At 46.1% G+C, this 24,066-nt stretch overlaps 1 protein-coding gene and 1 long non-coding RNA gene across 3 annotated transcripts in view; both read left to right on the forward strand.

Moving 5' to 3' along the window:
• LOC308478555 overlaps window positions 1-8,106 on the forward strand; it is a 31,832-nt gene extending 23,726 nt beyond the window's left edge. The window contains exon 3 of the long non-coding RNA XR_013987148.1: window positions 8,038-8,106. This is a non-coding gene — a long non-coding RNA (uncharacterized lncRNA). The remainder of the gene's footprint in view (window positions 1-8,037) is intronic.
• Window positions 8,107-8,183: 77 nt separating this feature from the next.
• LOC308478390 (cytochrome P450 2J6-like) lies at window positions 8,184-23,723 on the forward strand. 2 transcript variants are annotated; one of them, XM_081008077.1, is made up of 10 exons: window positions 8,184-8,498; window positions 12,582-12,744; window positions 14,586-14,735; window positions 15,573-15,733; window positions 16,258-16,431; window positions 17,954-18,095; window positions 20,325-20,512; window positions 20,944-21,085; window positions 22,949-23,144; window positions 23,582-23,723. In XM_081008077.1, the coding sequence occupies exons 1-10, from the start codon at window positions 8,328-8,330 to the stop codon at window positions 23,589-23,591; spliced, it is 1,497 nt and encodes a 498-aa protein (XP_080864203.1). In that variant the 5' UTR covers window positions 8,184-8,327; the 3' UTR covers window positions 23,592-23,723. The 2 variants fall into 2 exon arrangements, with proteins under 2 accessions (XP_080864203.1, XP_080864202.1); XM_081008076.1 differs by lacking the exon at window positions 23,582-23,723 and having other exon boundaries at window positions 22,949-23,184.
• Window positions 23,724-24,066: the final 343 nt, after the last annotated feature.

Consider the following 24,066-nt stretch of genomic DNA (forward strand, 5'->3'; position numbering starts at 1 on the left):
TTGGCCTCCTGGTATACTCCAGAGCTTAGGGCAAGGAAACAAACTGGGAGACAGCTTGAACACAAGTAGAGGAAAGATCTGAATGAATGCTACCAAACACTGACAAGGGCTCATTATTGAGCCTACCTAGTGGCAGTGAAGGCAGCAAAAAAGGCATTCATTGCTGCCTTCTGTGATGGCCTGGGAATCTGAGTCAGAGGCTGAACCGGAGGAATCCCAGCCTGCACAGGAGTCCCCGCCTCCAGGGCCGGCTGAGCTGGGGCAGGGCCTTGATTCTGAAGTGCCTGCACCTGTGCCGGATCCTCAGGAGCAGGCACCAGGTGAATCCACTCTGGCTCCGGAGGCGATTGAGGACGCATTGCCTACAGGTGCGCCTCTCCCAGCCCTGTCAGGGGAAAGTGAGTCTCCCCCTGGGTCCAGTAACCCACCGGCCTCTCCTGAGCTGCAGAGGCTCAGGGCAGAGAGGCGGAGGGAACTGATTTCTCCCAGGAGGAGTGCTCGCCTTAAGGCCAGGAGAGGCAGGTCACCTGGGGGCCGGGACCGCCCCTGGCCTCAGAGAAGATAAAGGCCAGTCAGCCCGGTCCCAGGTTGCGGGAGTAACGTTGTTGAAGAGCTGTTTTGGCCAGCACCCAGTCCTGTTCCCCCAGAGTTCCTGTCCTTGCCCGGCTTCTCACTGTGGACCCCGCTTCACCCGTGGAGGACTGTCTGCCGACCCTCGACTCAGGTCCTGGACCTCGCCCCACGGTAACCTTCCCCCTGGAGCAGCACAGTTTGCTCCCACCACACCCGCACTCCCCCTTCGTTGGGGTGCGTTCGGGAAGAGCCAGAGGCCATGGCTGACCAGGCAGCTGAGCTGGTGGCATTGGCCCAGGAGAACCAGGCCTTGACCCACACCGTTCAGCAGCTAAGTGATGTGGTTACGGCGCTTCAGCAGCAGTTGGATGCCCTACCAGCTCCTGGGGCTAACGCCCCAGCTCCAGGCAAGTACCCAGTGGCCTTGCCAGAGAAATTTGATGGGGACCTGGCCAGCTTTCCCATGTTCCTCGCCCAGGCCAAGTTGTATATTCAAGGGCGAGCCCGGAACTTCCCTGACGACCGCACCAAGGTGCACTTTTTGGTCAGTTTGTTAAAGGACCAGGCGGCCAAGTGGGCTTTGCCGCTGCTTCGGCAAGACTCTCCTTTGCTAACAGACTATGTGGGGTTTTGTAACCACTTAGAGACTGCGTTTGGCAACCCTCTGAAGGAGAGCCAAGCCAATCGGGCGATTCATCGATTGAGACAGGACAAGTCCACAGCCACCGCCTACGCCACAGAATTTCGGCTGTTGGCGCAGGACTTGTCTTGGAATGGTGCTGCACTTCGGGACCAGTATCTTGAGGGACTGTCAGACGAGATACTGGATCAGTTGGCCACGATGGATCGTCCCACCACACTGGACGCCCTCATTCAGTGGAGCCTGCAGATAGACGATCGGTTGGAGGACCGTCGCCAAGCCTGGGACCACCAGCACTCCCGGCTCCTGGCTCCAGTCATTCCCAGCATGTCCACGGCCGCAGCCGAGTTGCCGGACGAGCTAACGCAGCTTGGGGCTGTGCGACCTCGCCTCTCCCCCTCGGAGAAGACGCAGCGTCAGGAGGGGAACCTGTGTCTGTACTGTGGTGGGAGTGGACATTACGCCCGGTCCTGTCCCGAGAAGATGCCAGTTGCAGGGAAACCGCCAACCTCGGTAGCCGAAGGGCCTGGCAACCTGGGGTCCCAAACCATGCAAGAGGGGCCCACACCAGTGGAATTGCGACATCTCATGGTTCCGGTACGTCTTTACCCTCCAGGTGGGCCCTGGATTCTTACCCACGCTCTGGTAGATTCGGGGGCAACCTGCTCCTATATGGACGCTGCCTTTGCTGCTCATCATCAGGTGCCACTTCAGAACAAGCTAGAACCGGTACAGGTGGAGGCAATTGATGGACGGCTCTTGCGTTCGGGTGCCATAACTGGGGAGACCCAGCCCTTGGTCTTGTGTCTCCAGCAGCACCAGGAGGTGCGAACTCTGGACATTGCCTCCATGCCCCGGTTTCTCCTGGTGCTCGGGATGGACTGGCTGGAGACTCACAATGTTCAGATTGACTGGGTCAATCAGACTGTGCATTTCCCAGACCCATGTCCCCATGCTCGGTCCGAGATGCTAGCAGCCGTGCCCACTGAGGAGGCTGCATCAACGCTCCCCACTGAGTACCGGGACTACCAAGACGTGTTCGAGGAACGGGGGGCAGACCAGCTGCCGCTGCATCGGTCTTTTGACTGCGGAATAGACCTCCAGCCCGGAGCGCCCCTGCCGGTGAGTCGCTTATACTCTCTTACGGAGCCAGAGCACAAAGCGTTGCAGGACTTCCTGCGCAAGAACCTGGAGCGTGGTTTCATTCGGCCTTCTACCTCGCCTATCGCTGCGCCAGTGCTCTTTGTTAAGAAGAAATGTGGGGAGCTTTGCCTTTGCCATGATTACCGGGCCCTGAACAAAATTACCATCCCAGACTGGTACCCCTTGCCCCTTATTTCAGAGTTGCTGGAGCGGGTGCAAGGGGCGCAGGTGTTCACCAAGCTAGACCTCCAGGGGGCCTACAATTTAATTCGGATCTGAGCTGGGGATGAGTGGAAGACAGCATTCGGGACCCAGTATGGGCAGTTTGAATGCCTGGTTATGCCCTTCGGATTGTGCAACGCGCCCACTGTGTTCCAACGGTACATCAACCACGTGTTCCAGGACTTGCTAGACAAGTATGTGGTGGTGTACTTGGATGACATTCTGGTTTTCTCCCGTGACCTGGCTCGCCACGAGGGTCATGTCCGGACCGTGCTGCAGCGCTTGCGGGAGCACTGCCTGTATGCGAAGCTCAGCAAGTGCAAGTTCCATCAGCGGTCAGTGGACTTCCTTGGTCACCGACTCTCTCCAGATGGGGTGCAGATGGATCCTGGGAAGGTGGCAGCAGTTCGGGAGTGGGTGGCACCTCAGAACCGCAAGGACCTACAGCGATTCCTGGGGTTCGCCAACTATTACCGGACCTTCATTGCAGATTATGCTCATCGTACCACCCCGTTGACCCGGCTACTGCGCCCCAAGGCGCCATTTTCCTGGGACAAGGAGGCGAAGGAGGCGTTTCAGGGGTTGAAAGCTTGTTTCCAGAGAGCGCCGATCCTGCAAACATCCTGATCCCTCTCGACCCTTTGTGGTAGAGACCGACGCCTCCAGCATGGCTCTTGGTGCCGTCTTGTCTCAGCAGCACGGGCCTGATGCACTACTCTTACCCTGCGTCTTCTATTCCCGCCAGCTCCTTCCGGCGGAGTGTAACTATACCGTGTGGGAGCGGGAACTACTGGCCATCAAAGTGGCCTTTGAGGTCTGGCGCCACCATCTTGAGGGGGCACGGCACCCAATGGAGGTGAGAACCAACCACCGGAAGCTGGAGTACCACCAGAGCACCCGCAAGCTGAACCAAAGGCAGATCTGGTGGGCGTTGTTCTTTTCCCGGTTCCAGTTCTGGATCCGCTACATTCCTAGCTCTCAAAACCAGAAGGCGGATGCCCTGTCCCGGAAACCTGAAGACATCGCAGACACAGTACAGCAAGCAGTACCAACCACGATCCTACCACCGGCTGCGTTCCTGGCCACTCAGGAGGCTGAGCCACTGCAGGCTCGGGTGCGGGAACAGCAGCGGGTCGGCGCTTGGGCCCAGGAACGACTCCGGGAACTGGCCGAAGGGTCATGCCCTCAGTATCCGGGGCTGGTCTTACATCAGGGCCTTCTGCTGCACCACGGTCGCCTGTACGTCCCGCCAGGGCCACTGCGGGCTGAGGTTCTCCGGATGACCCATGATGCCCCAGCAGCGGGACACTTTGGTGGTATTGGACCACCCATCTGGTAAGCCGCGAGTTTTGGTGGCCCGCCTGAAGGCTGACGTGGCCCACTACGTCGCTGGTTGTGACGTCTGCCGGCGGGCCAAGGGCCCTACCGGGTGACGCCCCAGCCTACTTCAGCCGTTGCCAGTCCCACCACGTCCTTGGCACATGGTTTCACTGGACTTTGTAGTGGACTTACCCCCGTCTCGTGGCTGTACCTGCCTCCTAGTTTTCTCCGACCATTTCACTAAGATGGTGCACTGTGCCCCCTGCCCATCCGTACCCACAGCTAAGGAAACTGCTCAGCTTTACCTTCAGCATGTCTTCCGCCTGCATGGCCTACCTGAGCGTGTGGTGTCCGACCGGGGCGTTCAGTTCACATCCCGTTTCTGGCGAGCATTGCACCAGACCCTCGGGACAGAGGTCTGTCTATCATCAGCCTACCACCCACAGACTGATGGCCAGACGGAACGGGCGAACGCGGTGCTGGAGCAGTACCTCCGGTGTTACTGCAGCTACCAGCAGGATGACTGGGTCGACCACCTAGCATTGGCGGAGTTCGCCTACAACAACGCGGTGAACGCGTCAACCCAGCAGACCCGTTCCAGGCCAGTTACGGTTATCATCCGCGGCTGTTCCCAGATGTGCTGCCAGCATCCGCAGTCCCTGCGGTGACGGAGTGGCTTCAGGAGCTCCAGTCCCAGCAACAGCTATTGATGGAGCAGCTACGCCAGGCCAAGTAGGCGTACAAGGCCCAGGCTGACCGCCACTGCCAGGTGGGGCCGGAACTCCATGTCGGTGACCTGGTCTGGCTCTCCACTCGCCACCTCCACCCCTCTCGACCTTCGCAGAAGCTGGATGCCCGTTTCACCGGCCCGTTTCCCATCATGGACCAGGTCTTACCTGTGGCATTCCGTCTCCGGTTACCCACAACCCTGAAGGTTCACCCAGTATTCCACAGGTCCCTTCTGAGTCCGGTGGCCCCGCCCGACGAGTTCCACCGAACCGTCCCCAACCGCAGCCAGTTTTGGTCCAGGGGGAGCCTGAGTACAAGTTTTTAAGTTGTCAGGCTAATAATTTTCCAGGTTTGTTGGCAAACTCAAAACTCCTGTGCCTTAGCCACTTAATTTTCCATTTTATTTCTTGATTAATGGTCATCGAAAATTGTGTCTGTAATAGTTTATGTTTTGTTTAATTTGTTCGTTGTCCGGGTTGCTAAATAGTTCTTTTTCATTTCTTCCAATTTCTTCCCATATCTCCATTTTTTCTCTCTTTAATTTTCTTTTCATGAGCGTTCTGCTGTATGAAGAATCCTCTTAGCACAGGCTTGCTTGCGTCCCATACAGTTTTAACGTCTCTTCCTTGGTTCAAGTTATATTCAAAAAATTCTTTTAATGCTACCCTTGCTTTTTGAAGGACAGTTTCATCATTTAGCAAACTCTCATTCAGTCTCCATCTGCTCACTCTTCTCTCCGCTCCTTTCATCCATACTCATATCGGGTTATGGTCTGAGATTGTTCTTGGCTAGATTTCCACCTTATTTACATTTATTAATAGCTCTTTCAAGGTCCAAATGGCATCTATTTGTCCCACTGAATTATTAGGTTCAGAGAAATGTGTGAATTCCTTTCTAGTAGGGTATTTAAATCTTCATATATCATTCATACATCTTTACAAGAGGGGGTGGTCCCTGCCTGTTTGAAGGAGGCAGTGGTAAAGCCACTCCTTAAGAAACTTTCCCTGGATTCAGAAAACCTAACTAACTACTGGCCAGTTGCTAATCTCCCTTTCCTGAGCAAGGTTCTGGAGCAAGTGGTTGCAGACCAGATCCAGGCGCTTTTGGAAGAAACTGATTTTCTGGATCCATTTCAATCGGGGTTTAGGCCTAGTTTTGGCACAGAAACTGCTTTGATTGCCCTGTATGATGACCTCTGTTGAGAGAGAGAAGGGAAACATGTCCTTGTTAATTCTTCTCGATCTCTCAGCGGGTTTTGAAACCATCAATCATGGTATACTTCTGGACTGACTCTCTGAACTAGGGGTGGGTGGCACTGCTTTACGGTGGTTCCAGTCCTACTTGGTTGGTCATTCCCAGAGGGTGTTACTTGGGGAATGCTTTTTAGTCCCATGGGACCTTCAGTGTGGGGTTCTGCAGGGCTCAAACCTACCCCCCATGTTGTTTAACATCTACATGAAACTGCTGGGTGGAGTTAATCTGAGGTTTGGAGTACATTGTCAGCAGTATGCTGATGACACTCAGCTCTATTTCTCCTTTACAAATGTAGATGAGGCAGTGGAAGTGATGGACAAGGCTCAGGTGGCCTCAGTGGCACGGAGTGCTTTCCATCAGCTTCAGCTAGTGGCCCAGCTACACCCCTGTCTGGACAAGGATAGCCTAACTACTGTTGCCTATGCTCTTGTAACCTCAAGGTTAGATTACTGCAATGTGTTATACATAGAGCTGCATCTGAAGACAGTACGGAAACTTCAGCTAGTGCAGAATTCAGCAGCCAGGTTGCTCACCGGAGCAAGACAGTTTGAGCATATTACACCAATCCTGGTCCAACTGCACTGGCTAAAAATTAGTTTCTGGGCCCAATTTTGACCCATGAAGCCTTAAATGGCTCAGGACCGCAATACCTCAAGGACCTCCTTTTTCCATATGACTCTACCCGGACCCTGAGATCATCTTTTTGAGGCCCTTCTTCGTGTGCCTCCTCCTCAAGAGGTCTCGAAGGTGGCAACACGAGAATGGGTCTTTTCTGCAGTGGCTCCCCATCTGCGGAATGCTCTCCCCAGGGAAATTCGCTGGCGCCTTCATTATACAGGTTTAGGTGCCAGACAAAAACGTTCCTTTTTAACCAGGCCTTTGGTTGATTTGATTGACATCCTATGCCCTTTTAAAATGTGGTAATGTGGTTCTTTTTTCTTTTCTTTTTTTGGGGGGGTGTTAGAGGGTGGTTGTTTTTATTTTGATTATATATATTTTGCTTTTATATTTTGATTTTGTTCTGTGAACTGCCAAGACCTCCAGGTATAGGGCGGTATATAAATTCAATAAATTAATAATAATAATAATAATAATAATAGTAATATTTTTTAAAGGGAAGAATTTTCTGGTGCCAAGAGCTGTTCGACAGTAGAAAAGTCTTCCTCAGAAGGTGGTAGACTCTGCTTCCTTGGATTTTAAAGCAGAAGTTAGATGGTCATCTGTCACGGATGCTTTGTTTGAGATTCTGCATTACAGGGGGGTCCTTTCCAACTCTACAATTCTATGATTCTATTGCTCTCACTCTGCCTGCTTCTAGCCCACCTCACACAACTAAGCTGTGGCTTTCATCTTTCTTACTACCAGCCATGTGAGGGAGGGGCCCATTCATTTGCCCTCTGGCTCAGAGCAGCTTCCTTTGACAGACTAACAACCACACTTGGTGGTAACTATGACCATTCTCTCACAAAGGAACTTGCCTGGACAATTCAACAGTGGAATCCTCCAATAGATTTTAACCTTTGCTGGATCCAGGACCACAGGGATTAGAAGGTACTCAGGCATTATGCAGACTAAACCCCACAAACTGACGACGACAATTATAGTCAATGTGCATATAAGGCTCAGATGAATTTCCTGTTTGTCAAAAGACGAACCTATCCAGACATGTAAGCCTACTCAGACATGTAAAAGCTGACATGAGTTTTTACTTCTTTTTAACTCATTGTTGAAGAGGCAACAACAAAGTGGCTGGACTGCCCTTGAGTCCCTGGAGCAAATGAAACAGAGTCGGGAGGATCCCAGTCTAGGGTGAGGTTTGTCTCAGACTCGATGTTGGGAAAGCCCCAAGCTGTGGTGGTGAGGAGTTCCTGGAATGGGAGGTGCTGTGGGACTATTGTGTATGGGGTGGGACAGGGAGATATTCCAGGCAGGGGAGCCTTGATGCCAGTGCACTGGTTCTCTCCATGTCTGAGTGCAAATGAGGGTGTCATTGCTACAAGGAGGCACTGGCAGCGTTGGTATGGAAGCTGCTCCCCCCGCCTTGTAGTTCTGGGCTGGGTAAGGGTAGGGCATTGGCTTGGCATGTTTATGCCTGCTGGGTAACTGGTGTGCAGGATTACTTTGACCAAACAGGCTTTTCAACTATTTGTTATCAGGCTTAACTATCTTGATAGCAAACTATCACTAATTGAAGATGCTGCAATGAAATCTTGTCGCTTGCATCTCATAGAATCATAGAATCATAGAGCTGGAAGAGACCACAAGGGCCATCGAGTCCAACCCCCTGCCCCTCCCCCTTTGGCTGGGGAGTATATAGCATGCTGTTGATGGAGAAGCAGCCGCATTTGGCAGTCGTCTCAAAAAGAAGTAACAAACCACAGGAGAAATCACAGTTAACTGACAGCTGTACTAGGAGGATACAAAGACAGAAAGAAGAAGCAAAGAAATGGCAGGCATCTGGGAACTTTTTATTGTTCTGTCCGTGAGTCTTCTGATTCTGCACTTCCTGAAACAGGTCTGGTCACGAAGACACTACCCTCCTGGTCCTCTTTCACTTCCTATCATTGGTGGTCTCTGGCGGATCGGGATCATGACTACTCAAGAAACGCTCATTCAGGTACCTTTTCCTAATAATTAATCAGCCGGGTAAGAAGCTTAGCAAGAAGAACGGCAAATTATTTTCTTCCTATGGAACTGGGGATAAAAGTGTTTTGTTGGCAAAACCTTGTGTCTACATTAATCAATCCAAGGATTTTGGCTTGCTAACGATTCCACCCAATATTCTCTCCTTCTTGTTGACTTCTCCACCAAAAGTAATTTCAAAACCAAATCCTTTGAGGGATGGTTGAAAGTGTTGGGAAAGTTTAGCCTGGAGAAGAGACGATTAAGGGTATGACATGACAAATGTCTTCAAATAACTGAATGGCTATTATCCAGAAGATGGAGCCGACTTGTTCTCTGTTGCTCAGGAGGGAAGGATTAGAACAGATGAATAGAAATGGCAAGAAAGTAGATTGTGACAAAAGGCTTAAGAGAAACTTCAGAATTGTAAGAGCTGTTGAGTAATAGGACTGACTTCCTTGGGAGGTAGCGAGCTTTGTGGTCTTATGCTAGGGATACTGTAGTAAGTGCTATTTTTCTAGAAAAAAAGGAGCTCTCCGTGAGCTTTTCCTGTGTTCTTTTAGAATGGCAATGGTGCCCACCTTAGAGGTGTCGGAGTTCAGCTCCTGTGAACTGGTGTGTGGGAAGCCCTGGTAGTAGTTGTAGCCTGCATTGCAGATCCTGTGCTGAGCAAATGTTAGAGCAGATCAGACATGTAAAACCGGTCGACTGCAATTAATAGGCAGATCGTTGGGTAGTTCCTTATCAATCATGGTCGATCTGCGCCCCCCGCCCCTGTTGGTATTTTCCTCCACCTCCGGCTGATATCCCAATGAATGCCTCCTGTCTTAGTGTTTCATTATGCATCATGATGTAGCCCTCTCCCCTAAAAAAAATGTTCAACAGCTTTTGGCAATTCTCCCTAAAAATAGTTCAACGACTTTGGGCAATTCTACCCCCACCCCCCGCTTCCAGTTAGCCACCACCTTCCACCCACCCACCCCATACATGCTCCTCCTCCCTCCAATAACAATGGGTAGATCACTGCCAGTTTTTTTTATACTGGGAGTGGTCCCTTGGGAGTTGGACGTGCCTGGAGTAGATTATCTTCAAGCCTCTCGCATGCCCTTCTGGCTTGCACTCTTTATAAAGACTTGAGGAATGAGATTATCACCCCTCTTTTATTGTCCATTCCGGGTCACCCAACCACTGCCACAGTGTCCTTTCTTTTGGCAGATCAAGATGAGCAGGTGACAGCAAAGGTTGCACGGTTTTTAGCTGGGGCAATCAGAATAAGATCCACTATTTGATTATTGATTCAAAACCCTAAAATGTATTTTATATGATTACTTTTTATTTCTATCTGTCAGATGCTGTGTGGTGGTTGCTCATGAGTAACCAGGCAGGACTCCGGCCTGTCTTTTATGGGTTTATCATGCAAACTATTTACAGTGCAGATACACAATGTTCATGTCCGTCTTAGACCCGGGGGTTGCACCAGTGGCGGGAGTGTCCCGGGTGGTGCCGCCCGTGGCGAGGTCACCCCCCTAGGGATGGCACCGCCCCCACCTTTCTCTGCTACTGTGTTATGCTCGCTCCACTTCTCCCAACAATGAGGATTCCCAGGGGTACACCGCTTATCAGGATCCAGTTTCTTTACGCCAGAGACTTATGTCATTTTGTAATATATGCATAGGTGAAAACAGTCAAATCCACTGATCCCGTGCCAGATTTCCATCTAAATGTTGTTAGCTTACAGAGTGCAATGTCTGCTCTCTTCCTGTGCCTTTGGTCACACCCACACTAAATAATACTTCCTCCCAAAGAATCCTGGGAACTTTTGAGGGTGACTAGTGGGGTGCCACAGGGTTCTGTCTTGGGCCCGGTCTTATTCAACATCTTTATCAACGACTTGGATGATGGACTCAAGGGCATCCTGATCAAATTTGCAGATGACACCAAACTGGGAGGGGTGGCTAACACCCCAGAGGACAGGATCACACTTCAAAACGGCCTTGACAGATTAGAGAACTGGGCCAAAACAAACAAGATGAATTTTAACAGGGAGAAATGTAAAGTATTGCACTTGGGCAAAAAAAAGTATGAGAGGCACAATTACAAGATGGGTGACACCTGGCTTGAGAGCAGTACATGTGAAAAGGATCTAGGAGTCTTGGTTGACCACAAACTTGACATGAGCCAACAGTGTGACGCGGCAGCTAAAAAAGCCAATGCAATTCTGGGCTGCATCAATAGAAGTATAGCATCTAGATCAAGGGAAGTAATAGTGCCACTGTATTCTGCTCTGGTCAGACCTCACCTGGAGTACTGTGTCCAGTTCTGGGCACCACAGTTCAAGAAGGACACTGACAAACTGGAACGTGTCCAGAGGAGGGCAACCAAAATGGTCAAAGGCCTGGAAACGATGCCTTATGAGGAACGGCTAAGGGAGCTGGGAATGTTTAGCCTGGAGAAGAGGAGGTTAAGGGGTGATATGATAGCCATGTTCAAACATATAAAAGGATGTCACATAGAGGAGGGAGAAAGGTTGTTTTCTGCTGCTCCAAAGAAGCGGACACGGAGCAATGGAGCCAAACTACAAGAAAGAAGATTCCACCTAAACATTAGGAAGAACTTCCTGACAGTAAGAGCTGTTCGACAGTGGAATTTGCTGCCAAGGAGTGTGGTGGAGTCTCCTTCTTTGGAGGTCTTTAAGCAGAGGCTTGACAACCATATGTCAGGAGTGCTCTGATGGTGTTTCCTGCTTGGCAGGGGGTTGGACTCGATGGCCCTTGTGGTCTCTTCCAACTCTATGATTCTATGATTCTATGAGGGTGCTGGAAATTATAGCTGTGGTTGACGCCTGCAGGAAGAAGACAGGTGTTAGCTTTGGACATTGACTCTACACTAGCATGTTAACATTTGTATGAATGGGATTGCAGGCTCATGAATGAACCATTGTGGAATAATTTTTGTGTTTTGTGTGATTTTGTGATCAGTTTCCATAGCATAGTAGACCCAGTAAGTGATAATGTAGTGGTGTTTTAGCACAGACCAACCGATGCTGTTGCACTTACATTGACAGTACCAGGAACATTTTCATAACCTTAACATTACGTAACACTACATTTATACAGAAAGATACGCTTATAGAAGAAACATATACTTATATACTGAAACAAAACATACTTATAGGAGAAACTTATATATTGAAACGATGATACATTTGATACTTTTTCAAAGAAGATTACATAGAATCAGTATTGAGAAGTAGTATTGAGATACCTGTTTTTCTGAAATATCACAATGGTGTGCAGCTTTATTAATACAAGAAATCATTTCTCATAACAAGAGCTATGTGGAGAGTTCCTGGGATTCTTTGGGGGAACTCATGTGTTTTAAATGTAGGGGGTGGGGGTGACCTAGAAAATGCAGTCTACTGTTCTACACTCCTAATAACTTACCCCTTTTCCACAGGCTAGTGGATGGTAATCAACCAAGACATTTTCCCCAATAATCTCATAGCTTTCTTAAACTATTAACTTACTGTATTTACTCAAGTCTAATGTGCCATCGAATCTAATGTGCACCTTAATTTTTGCAACGGTAATTTGGCCCAAAAGGGTGAGCATTAGATTCGAGTAAATACAGTTTCCCCCCCAAACAAAGGGTGTGTGGGGCAGCTCTGCCTATCAAGGAACATTTGCGATCATTCTGGTCCCGTTAACCATCTCCTAGCTAAACTCCCAATTTCACTAGTGGACTGTTTGTCACTTAATGCACTGTTTTTCTGATTGTGAAGAACCTTGTCAATATCCCCCCCCCCACGCCTGTACTGTTCTAATTCTATGCAAGAGCAAGGCAGGCAGGGACAGGAAGGGGGTGTTTGCTTCAAATGGGTGTTTGGAAGATGGAATGGCCCAGAAGAACAAAGGGAAGGTGATAAGGCAAGCAATAGGAATCTGACAGGAACAGAAAACTAGAGGAAAGCTGCACACAGCCAGAAGCTGGAGTGGTGAGGAAGGCTGTAGTCAATGCATTAACTTGAATTGATATGCTTGGTTTGACTGTGATATTTCTCTTTTGATCCAAATGGCAGATAGCAAAGCAATATGGAAATGTGTACTGTATATGGGGAGCATATGTACCAGCAGTAGTACTATCTGGATACCAAGCAGTGAAAGAAGGCCTTACAAACCATTTCGATGACCTGTTCGACCGACCAGTAACCCCATTCCTGAAAACTGCACTTAAAAAGAAGGGTAAGTTTTTGTGAAGAGTGATGGGTTTGGAAGACCTTTTCTCCAGAGAAATCATCAAGCAAAAGAGAATACTGTAATGCTCTGCATGCTTCCATCATCTGGAGTTTTCTCCAGCACATGAGCTCTTGAAAGTAGCCATTGCACCACATTTGTCAGCGATGTCTTTAGGCACTGAGATTACCACATCATCCTTAGTTTATATAGTCTCTTACATAAAAGCCAGAAGTCTACAAAAGTGATGCAAATGTGGAAGACACAGATTATCAGGAGGTGCTCAGAGAGGAAGTTTTGCTTGCTTGCTTGGAAGGAAGGAAGAAGTGACTGATAAGGAGCAGAGTAATTGAATGTAAATGAATCTGGGGGGAAATCTAAAAGAATCCAGAGAAGGTGGTTGTAAGGAGGATAAACGAAGGTAGTGTGGGACTTGTAACTTAAGTTATCCTTTGGGAAATGCCTGTGGAACACTGAGTTATTGAACCTGGCAAAGCCCTATAGTAAAATCTGCATACATCGTGAACAGTGTTGATCTGCCTGTTTGCCAACTTGGCAAGCCATCAAAGAAAACTGATGACGTTTGGGCCAAAATGTCAGCCGAAAGGTGCAGCTAGGAGTCTTGAGCTGAGTGACATCCATGTGCTCCTAAAACATGTGGCTCCTGATACTTTTGGATAGAATCTGTGGATGATAGCTCAAATCCAGCTTGAAAACATGTTGCTGGAGAAACACCTGTTGCCTTCAGTGGCCATGGCATGGGCTGCTAATTTAGAACAGAGGCACAAGATGTGCACAGGTCATCCCACTGAGGGCTCTCTCTCTCTCTCTGGAACATATAAGGTTTTAGTCAATATTAGGCATACTCAGAGTAGACCCACTGAAATAAATGGGTGTGATGAACTTGGGTCAATTAATTTTAATGGGTCCGCTCTGAGAAACTGGATACAGCCAGTGTTTTTTTCCCCTAGAAAATTGCCAAGGTTGCAAGTTCGATCCTGCATGGGACAGCTGCATATTCCTGCATTGCAAGGGGCTGGACTAGACGATCCTCAGGATCCCTTCCAACTCTACAACTCTGATTCTGTGATGTCCATGAATAAGTGAAGGCAGTGGCCCAAGCAAACTGGAGTTAGTAGGCCCAGGGTCTTGGATGGCAGGCCAAGAGAACTAAGGTGCAGATGCAGGGTCACATTAATAATAATAATAATAATAATAATAATAATAATAATAATAATATGTTGTTGTTGTTGTTGTTGTTTCTACCCCACCCAACTGGCTGGATTTCCCCAGCCACTCTGGGTGGCTTCCAGCAAAAGATTAAAAATACATTAAAACATAAAATACATAAAATACATGTAGACTATACAAATTGCTTCAGAGAAGCCTTTGAGCAACTGGTAGAGCTTTCTTGTCAAGATGGGTGCCCCACCCACTGAGTACTGTATCTGGACAGCTGTAAGGCTGCATCTCAGCATATAATAATAATAATAATAATAATAATAATAATAATAATAAATTTATTATTGATACTCCGGCCATCTTGTTGCAGTACCAAGTGGAACTCCCAGCCCACATATAGCATGTTTAGTTGCTGGCCTCACCTTAGTGTTGCTGGACCTGTCCCCAATGAGCATACATCAGGGGTAGGTCAGATGTCAATGACATATGTAGCAGTACTTGTCAGTACAAACAGGAGGCCCAGAGTTCTGCTCAGCCCTGTCAGTGAGCAGCCCTCCAGTTCCTGCTAGGCAGCCGGCAGGGGTTAGGGGGACATCAGAGGGCAATGCCAGACAAAACACTTCTTTGTAACACTGTAATATTTTCTCATTGATTCTTGATTGTCTTAGGCATGGTATTTTCAAATGGTCACATCTGGAAGCAGCACAGACGTTTCGGTGTGATTACTATGCGGAAGCTGGGGCTGGGGAAGAAAGGCATGGAGCACCAAATAGAAGAGGAGGCCACTGAGCTTGTGAAGATCTTTGCGCAGGCAAAGGGTATGTGATGCTGGATAATGACACTGGATAATGGTGATGGATTTTGTAAGAATCAAGCTTGATACCAAGCTCTGCATGTTTATGAATGTTTGCAAGGTGATCAGCAATATTTAGCAGTGCAGAATTTTTTTGCAGCAGACAAAAAATAGCAAACCAAATGACAAAATTTTCAAACATCCATTAATTCTACAACTCAGCTCCTTGTCAGCTCTGAATTGTTTTATTGAAGTGCTAATTAACATTAACATTCAGTGGAATTCAGTGGAACATTCAGTGGAATTATTGGGGGGTTGGTAGCTTCCCTTTTTCTTTCAGTAGCTGCTATCAGCTGGAAGGGAGAGAACAATAGATGGGAAGTTGAGGTGATGTTTCTCGGGGGGAAACTTAAGTCTAAGCAGAACTGGTGTGTGCTATCACTAGTGGGGAGGGGAACAAGATGTGGGAGAATCAGCTGAGGAAGGTTAAAGGGAAGGAGGAAACTGAGCAGCTACTATTAAGCTCCAGGTATGGTGGTGAGAAAGGGCTTTCAAAGACTCAGCAACAACCACCTCCAAGTCTTGCCAGCAGAGTCCCATGCACATTTACTCAAAAGTAAGTTCAATTAGCCTTATTTCCAGATAAATTTGCACAGTATTGCACCCCAAGCACATTTTGGATAAGAGGCTAGCTGTTTCTTTGCAAAAAAAAAAAATATTTCCAAAATGTAAAAGCAAGCTGAGTTAATTAGCATTTTACAAGCTTCGTACAAAATGAGTTCATGCAAGGGCATTTCAAGAAAAAGAAAACGTGTGAATTAATGCAAGCCTCATCAATATCTGTAAATAACTTTATTTTCAGGACAGCCACTTGATCCAGCACTGCCCATCACAAATGCAGTTTCCAATTTAATATGTGTTTTGGCTTTTGGGTACCGATTTTCCCTCGAAGATGAAAAGTTCCAAAAAATGATGGAAGGTGTTGATTTTTGCTTAAAACATGGAGGTTCCATAATTCATTGTGTGAGTAATTTTTTTTTCCCCTGATGGGTGTCAGAGAGGCCTTCACCGCCATAAGTATTCACAGAACTATTCTGGTACTACTCTTAGAGTAGTATGTCATGAAGGTATTCAAAGCAGACTTGCTAAGCACTGGACTAATAACCTCAACTCACACACTAGAAAAACATGCTTAAATAAGGATAGTAGTGAATATTAAGGGAGGTAGAAAGCAGGTGCAGAAGCCTACTAAATAAGATTAACCTATTGATATGTTTGCCTTGGACTTCATCAGATTTTGGAATGTGGCCCTAGGTAGGCAGAAAAAAATTTCCCCAGCCCATTTTAGAGAGTTTGGCTTAGGACAATGGGTTGTTTTAATCTGTGCTCACTATCACACAAGTGTACCTACTTCTCAGGGATGTTTTGAAAATAAAGTGGGCGAGGGAGATATATCACACTGAACCGCTTGGAGAAAATGTGAGATTAAAATGTATTGCTAGACCAAATCATGAGAGTGACAGGTTTTGTTTTCTTCTTCCCTGCAGCTGTATGAACTCTTCCCATGGTTGATGAAACATCTCCCAGGACCTCACAATAAGGCATTTTCTTCCATAGAGCTAGTACATTCATTTGCAAAGGAAGAGGTAGAAAGGCATAGAAAGCAGCAAAAGGATGAGCCTCAGGATTTCATTGATTTCTATCTACTTCAAATTGAGAAAGTAAGTATCCAATAATAGCTCAAGACACTTTAGTGCATGAAACGAAGCAAACTCGGTTGGATTTAGCAGAAGTCCAACACCTGGAACCATCTTGCTGCACCATTTAGACACACATTCCTGGTCTCATCTATGAATTCTGAAGGCAGAATCAGAATTCAAAATGACCTTAACAGATTGAAAAACTAGGCCCAAATTAACAAAATGAATTTTAATAGGGACAAATGTAAGGTTCTGTGTGCTATGTGATCATGATTACGAAGCCCAGCTCCCATACTTCTGAGGATTAGTGGCTATTCCACACATAATTCTGTCCTACAACAATGGAAAAAGATATGTTACATGCCACCACAATCTCCACAGCAGTACGAGAGTCCAGGGGTCTGGGACTTTACCCAGGGTCTGTGTATCCTTTGAAAATGTGGCACAGTGGAAACGGTGGTATCTTTATGATATATGGTTTACACATATATACAGCCTGAGCCTGCCTTGGAGAGGTTCAGAGCATTCACACCCTAAGAAGGCCTTGCTTCTCCCATAAATACAGTTCTGGATTCAAACAGAAATCAAAGATGCTCCAAAACATCACTCTGGCCCCCCTCTATAGCTTGCTGACTACCCAAGATTTTCCTCCCTCACATATCAGGCAAACTGCCGTCCTAAAAACTACCAGAAGCCTTTTGTCTTACTAACTGAAACCAGGGCCTAGGGATGGGCTTTACCCATTTGAATTTCTGGCAGTGATTCTCCTCATGATCTCTCTACTTTTTCTTCAGTTCACAACTCAGTCTTTACCAGGCTTTGTTCCCCTAATGACCCACTGTCACAAGGCAGGAGTTCAATGCATAGCACAGTTTAACCCCCAAATTGTGATTAATTCTAACTTTTATTGGACCCAGGAATTTAGGATGTCTCGCACCCCACAAACTCATATCAGATCTATCTATCTATCATTTATATGCTGCCATGTAACATTATGTTCTTGGGGGAGAACTTAAAAGCAAGTCCTATCAAAATGAAAGATCCCCCCCATCCCCATCCTTCACCCCATCACCTCTCAGGCTGTGGGTGCTTCCCCAATCAGTTTGATTCCATTTTGGGGGTAGGAGAAGACTGGTTGATGAATGGTTTTCGGACAACTGAGCTGCAGAGCTATTCAGAAGTGTAGGAAGTCCCAGATCTGCTTTGAGAAACGTTGTTAGTGGGGTGATTTGATTTGGAAACATGATAACTTTTCCCAGATCACCCCAGTTCACCTTGTAATTCTGTGTTTTCTTTTTATTACCTCTTATGGTACATGTCTTCAGAAGAAAAGATCATTTCCTGTACCCTTTACACTGTAATGCTGTTTTAGATTACTACTCCAATCCATGACTCTGTACAGATATCTCCCAGTACACTCACCTGCAAAACATATTATTAGGTGTTGCAATAGGAAGACACCCCACCCCACCCCAAGGTCAGATAGATTTTGTGTGGTCTGTAAATAATTCCAACATTTCACTTTTTCCATTATCGTCAATAGAGCAAGGATGACCCCAACTCTACCTTTGATGAAGACAACCTGGCAGAGTGTGTTCTTGACCTCTTTATCGCAGGGACAGAGACAACTGCTGCTACTCTGCAATGGGGACTGCTCCTCATGGTGTCTTATCCAGATGTTCAAGGTGAGGGAGAACTTTGCAGTGGAAGCAAGCACCTCCCTGGATCCCTGTAGGGAAGAGCTTAGATTTATCTGCTTTTTTAGTAGTAGGTTGTGATTCTTCCAAGGTTTAATAATGGGTGGATGACAAATATTCATTCATATCTGACAATCAACTAAAATGTATATATATGTATTTTTAAACCCACACGAAACACTTCAGGCCTAATAACCTATCTTTGAAGTTTAATTGAATAGGTGGGACATGTTCCAAGGAAAAGTTTTATGGCTGTTTTGGAAAGGCTCAGTGAACTGAACTGAAAATATTTGATCTATATTTGATATGCAAATGTAGTTTCTCCTACACTTGGCCGTACATTAGAAGCGATCATCAAAGGCATTCTCAACTGCAACAGCTTGGTATATTAAAATCAAATAGACAGAAGTTCAGTCTCCCCCTGGGCATCTAGCACTTTGACGGTATTTCTGCCTACTCCTCATTTATTTATTTATTTTATAACCCATCACTGACTGAACCAGTCCATACTTCACCTGTTATACCAATTTCCACTGAATGAATCAATTTGGGAAGCCTGAGTGGGGAAAGGTGAGCCAGATGGATTTGGCAAAAATGGTGCTTGTTGTGTGTCAAGTAAGCTATGTGGGTGTATAATATGTATATTTAGCTGTCTGCAGATTAATACTACCTATTAGAATATATGGGAACAGAGATTCTGTGCTGACTTGTCAACTGTACTAGATTAGTCTGCTGGGATAATGTTATTGCTTCTATGCAGAATGCTCAAAAAGGTGCTAAAATGCGTCACCACTTGGATAATGAACATCTCTCAGAGGAAATACACAGAGAAGGGCTTCAGGTGGCAAACTTAGAGCGTGAGTAGGTTTTATGGAGAAAGGCAGCCCCCAATGTACTGGGGTCCTGAGTCAAAGAAGTCTTGGTCTGTGTTTTAATGTCGGCTATTGTCATCAACAACGTAATTTTGTCAGTATCCCCCCCCCCCCCCGCTTCATCGGAGGGCTCACAGCTGCCACTCTGCGCTTTTTACATTCTTGAGCCTCATAAGGGAAAAGGAGGGGAGTTCTATGATCAGGATGGGGAAAGCACAGAGCTCTCACCACTGCCATTTTATCTTTTTACATGGAAAAAGGAGGGATAGCTGCTAAGGATAGGCCTCAGTCCTGCTGTTAGGCTGTTAGCCATCCTTTCCCCCTTTCCTGCCCTGTCTCTCTGAGGCACTGAGAGGAAAAGGCAGGCCAGAGTTACCAGGCCGCTGCTGGTAAAATTCCTGAGGTAAAAAAAAATGAGGAGAGGCTCCAGGGGACTCTGTGGGACACCTTCAATCCTCCTTTAGTATCTGTGGGCTCTAGTTGTGGCCAAATGCCATTTTGCTGCAAGCTGCTGCAAGCTGCTTCACCCCTGCTGCTCCTGCCACCTCCTTGGTGTTCTTTACATGGCGTCCCAAGATGGCAGCCGCAGGAGGGTTGGCTGGCCCTCAATCCGACTCAGGAGCGTCATCGCCAGCTCTCCTCCTCTGCAACGCGCTTGTGCCTGCTTTGCAGATTTCACCACAGAAGCATTTGCTGCAGCAGAAGGCCTTGGGGCATGGCTGAGCAGGGCACGGTGTGGGTCGCCACAGTGGCCAAGCAACCATTTTGCCCTACTCCTGGCCAGGAAGAAGACAGGGGGGAATGGGCAGCCATATAATTGTGCCAACTAGCCCCTTTTGTTTCCATGCCCTGGCTGCAATCCTGACTGACAGCAGCTCTCCAGGGTTTCAGAGAAGGAACACTCCCAGCCATTGACGTAGCCAGGATTTTTGTTAGTGGGGGCAGGCCTTTTGTTAGGAGGGGGCAGAACCTCAATTAGCTATTTTTTTATTTTTATTTTTATTGCTATGGGGGGGCATCTGCCCCTACCTGGTCCCCCTCCCTGGCCCCCCTTGGCTATGCCCATGCTCCCATCCCTAACTGGAGATACTGGGAATTGAAGCTGGCACCTTCTGCATTCAAAGCAGATGTTTTACCACAGAGCGATAGACCTTTTCCACATGCACCTGCATTTATTTAATTGTTAACTTCTTATTTTCAGGATGCTGCCAGCATATATCAATGACCTTCACTTAATATATCAGGGTCTTTTCATCCCACCCTACACAGCTTGATTGTCAGAAGTTTCTCAGATTTAAACCAGGGTATTTTAAAATAAAGCTTCATTTCCCACTTTTTCCTGCAGATAAAGTCTACAAGGAGATGGAAGATGTTTTTGGTTCCTCCCTTCCCATATGTTATGAAGATCGAAAGAAACTGCCTTACACCAATGCGGTGATGCATGAAATTTTGCGTGCAAAATATCCCTTATTAGTTGGGATTCCCAGACGAAGTGCAAAGGATATGAAGATGCGTGGTTTTCACATTCCAAAGGTAGGAAACATCTGTATATTTTGAGAGAAAAGAGCATCTGATGGTGACACTTTGAATTAAGCATCCACATGTGTAATGCAGAGTCTGAGGAACTAGGGGAAAAAACCCTGAAGGTTAATAAACTGTTACGATATTTATAAGCCAGAGACTGATTGTGTAAGCAATGTGGGATGAAGCCCAGATACTTAAGACATAACCAACTTTATCAAGATTAATAACTTCCCTTCACTATATGATGACTTCAGAATCCAGTTTAATTATCTTTTTCAACTGAGTCCTGGTTGATATCACTGTGTTGCCTGGGGACAATGACGAAACAGTCTTCCCATAAATCTACTGCGTGTGCCAGCCTGCCAGCTCCTAGTTTTTCAAAGCCATTCTGAAGTGTGCTGGTCTGGATGCATTCTGAGCCAACTGTTTCTTCTTTTTAGGGGACATTTGTTATTACAGATCTGAATTCTGTTCTTGTTGATCCCACACGATGGGAAACACCTGAAGAGTTCAACCCACACCACTTTTTGGACAAGGATGGAAATTTCAGGTCTAGAGAAGAATATCTCCCATTTGGAGCAGGTATGCACAGAAATAATTTACAGTTATATTTAGTAGCTTGCTTCAAAGAAACTGATGATCAAATGTGTGTGAACAAATAAAAATGTGCAGGCACCATTCTAACTAGTTGCTTTGTGGGTAATGAATCTGCTCCCACTTTTCACTGTTTTTAGCTAAAGACTATTAGAGGGCCAGTGTACCTGCAGGAGCATCTCCACCCCTATCATTTAGCCCGGACACTGAGATCCAGCGCCAAGGGCCTTCTGGCGGTTCCCTCACTGTGAGAAGTGAGGTTACAGGGAACCAGGCAGAGGGCCTTCTCGGTAGTGGCGCCCGCCCTGTGGAACGCCCTCCCATCGGATGTCAATGAAAAAAACCACTATCTGACTTAGCAAACATCTGAAGGCAGCTATGTATTGGGAAGTTTTTAATGTTTTATGTTTTATTTTGTTTTTAGTGTTCTGTTGCGAGCTGCCCAGAGTGGCTGGGGAAACCCAGCCAGATGTGCAGTGTATAAATATTATTATTATTAATAAAAATAATTAAATTTAGACAAACACACACAGAGTGGGATAGGCACCAGACAAAAACATTCCTCTTTACCCAGGCCTTTGGCCGCTATAATGTATGGCCTGTTAAATGTGGATGAGGGGAACTGATGTTATGATTATTTTATCATTTTGCTGTATATTATTTTGTTGTGTGTTGCGGTTTTTATTATGCTGCATAAATTATGTTCTTAATGTTATACACCAGTTTGGGATCTTAGGATAAAAGGTGGTATATAAATTGAATCTTGTTGTTGTTGTTTGATTAAACAGTGAGAGGGCCATGGAAGGATCACATGTGGTTTAAAAATCAGGTGGGGTCACAGTGCTGAGAGTGTGGGGATTTAACACTTTTCTTCCATGTCACTTTTCCAATGTGAATTCCCCTTCAAAACATGTTTTATGCCTTAGAGCAGGGATAGCCCTCCAGATGTTGGACTACAGTGCCCATCATCCATGACTCTTGGCTATGCTGCCTAGAGCTGGATAGTTCAAGAACCAGACGGAACCACATTGACTATCCCTCCCATGGAGCAACTGTCATCTCTTGAAGAGAAATTCAGTTTGGGGAAATGGTTTAGAAGTAAAGGGGTTAAATCCTCAGCTCCACCAGCCACACAGCTGCAGTAAGAATTGGGGCATTTGGTTCCTGTGCTTGTTTTTTTTGTGGGTTTTTTTATTTATTGGCAAAACAATATAGAAAAAAGAATGGATCAGTTAGAAACCGTAGCTCTGCTGTAAATTGCATGCACTTGCATGTACAGAATATTTTTCTCTGCATGGCTACTGCAGGAGCTGAGCCCAGAACAAACAGCTGCTCTAGCCTCTTTCTCTCTTTCCATCTCTTCATTTCTTCTTTTTGTTGTAGCTTCTGTTACCTCCATCACTGTTGGACTTCGTAGCTGCCACTATTGGCCACCAGGTGTCAGCTCTGAGATTCACATACAGGCAATGTGTGATTAAATGCACTTTGATTTATTCCTTCTCTTATGTCCTTCTGGCAGTAGTTAGACCTGTTTTCCCAAAGTACTACATATAGTGATGCAACCATGACCTGTATGCTCCATATCCAAATGCTCACACTGCTTTCAAGCTTAGTCTTCCTTTGGGAACTGCAGCCACTCAAGATCAGCTTCCAGTATTTCCTGGAGCAAAGCCAGGATCCTTAGGATGTCAACCCAGAGGATTCAAGGGAGATACTTTGGGAGTAGCTGTTTTCCAGTTTTTTGTTGTTGTTGTTGTGGCTAAAACTACCAGCTGAGCAAACCAGATGAACTGAAGAATACATGGAGTTGGTTATGTCTCACCTGCTGCTTCCCCCTTCTTTCTTCTGCAGGGGCTCGAGCCTGTGTGGGAGAGCAGATGGCCAAGATGGAGATATTCATCTTCCTAACCACCCTGTTGAGGGCATTCCGCTTCCAGCTGCCAGAAGGAGTGAAAGAACTCAATAAAAGGCCTGTTTTGGGGCTGACATTGCATCCCCACCCTCACAAACTCTGTGCTATTCCCCGCTGCAGTGCATCAGGAAGCCTATCAAAAGAAGAAGATTAGAAGAAATTTAAAGACTACTTACAGAAATATTGCAAAATTAATGAATGTTAGAATGATGACGGATTGAAGTTAAGTGGTTTCTAGCGGTAATGGTATAAAAGAATATGGAAAAATTGGTTTTTAATATCTAAAAATTTAATGTTATAATATATCAAGATTAAAGATCAGGATTAAAAAGGAGGGAAAGGAATCGCTGGACTAACAAATTGAACTAGAATACAAAAGAGGGAGGTATGAGGAAGTCCGGGAAACAAGTAAATGTAAAAGAAGTGATGAAAAGATGGAATTGTTTTTAACTGTTTTTTTCTTTTTTGTACTTTGTATTCTGTATTTTTCCTTTTTATTGTTTTTTTTTTTATTAATGTGATCTTTTTCTTTTGAAATTTTAATAAATATCATTTTCCAAAAAAAAAAAAAAATCAAAATAATTACCATGGTTTGTTTATTTATTGCCATAGATTTCTCCATTATTATTATTTTCCACTTTGACTAACATTCCGTCCTTGGTTTACTTAGTTCTACTATCATTGGACCAATTAAAATATCCCTCATTTGCAGCAGGGGCAGAGTTTGGTAATCTTTGATAATATGGTGTTCATATTATGCCAAAATTTGGCACCCCCAAACAGATCTTCTCAATGATGTGTCTTCTCAGTTTTGTGCCCCCTTGGCTCAGTGCCCTGTGGAAGGGAACCTCCCACATTATTTTTATTTAAAATAATAAACCCCAATAACCCCCCTCCGACAAGCTCATTTAAAAGGTCATAGAATGTTTAATCAGCCAAAGGCCTGGTTATAGAGAATTTTTTTTCACCTGGTGCCTAAAGGTATATAATTAATGTGCCAGCCAAACCTTCCTGGGGAAAATATTCCACAAACAGGGAGCCACTGGAGAAAAGGCCT

This window comes from Podarcis pityusensis (assembly GCF_964106645.2).
Source record: "Podarcis pityusensis genome assembly, chromosome: 5".
NCBI classification, from domain to species: Eukaryota; Metazoa; Chordata; class Lepidosauria; order Squamata; family Lacertidae; genus Podarcis; species Podarcis pityusensis.

Bases quoted from the DNA above. Each gene is read 5' to 3' on its own strand.
- LOC308478390 (XM_081008076.1), top strand. From the start codon at position 8,328: ATGGCAGGCATCTGGGAACTTTTTATTGTTCTGTCCGTGAGTCTTCTG. The intron at 8,499-12,581 runs GTACCTTTTCCT...TCCAAATGGCAG, and splicing joins CTCAAGAAACGCTCATTCAG to ATAGCAAAGCAATATGGAAA. The intron at 21,086-22,948 runs GTATGCACAGAA...TTTCTTCTGCAG, and splicing joins ATATCTCCCATTTGGAGCAG to GGGCTCGAGCCTGTGTGGGA.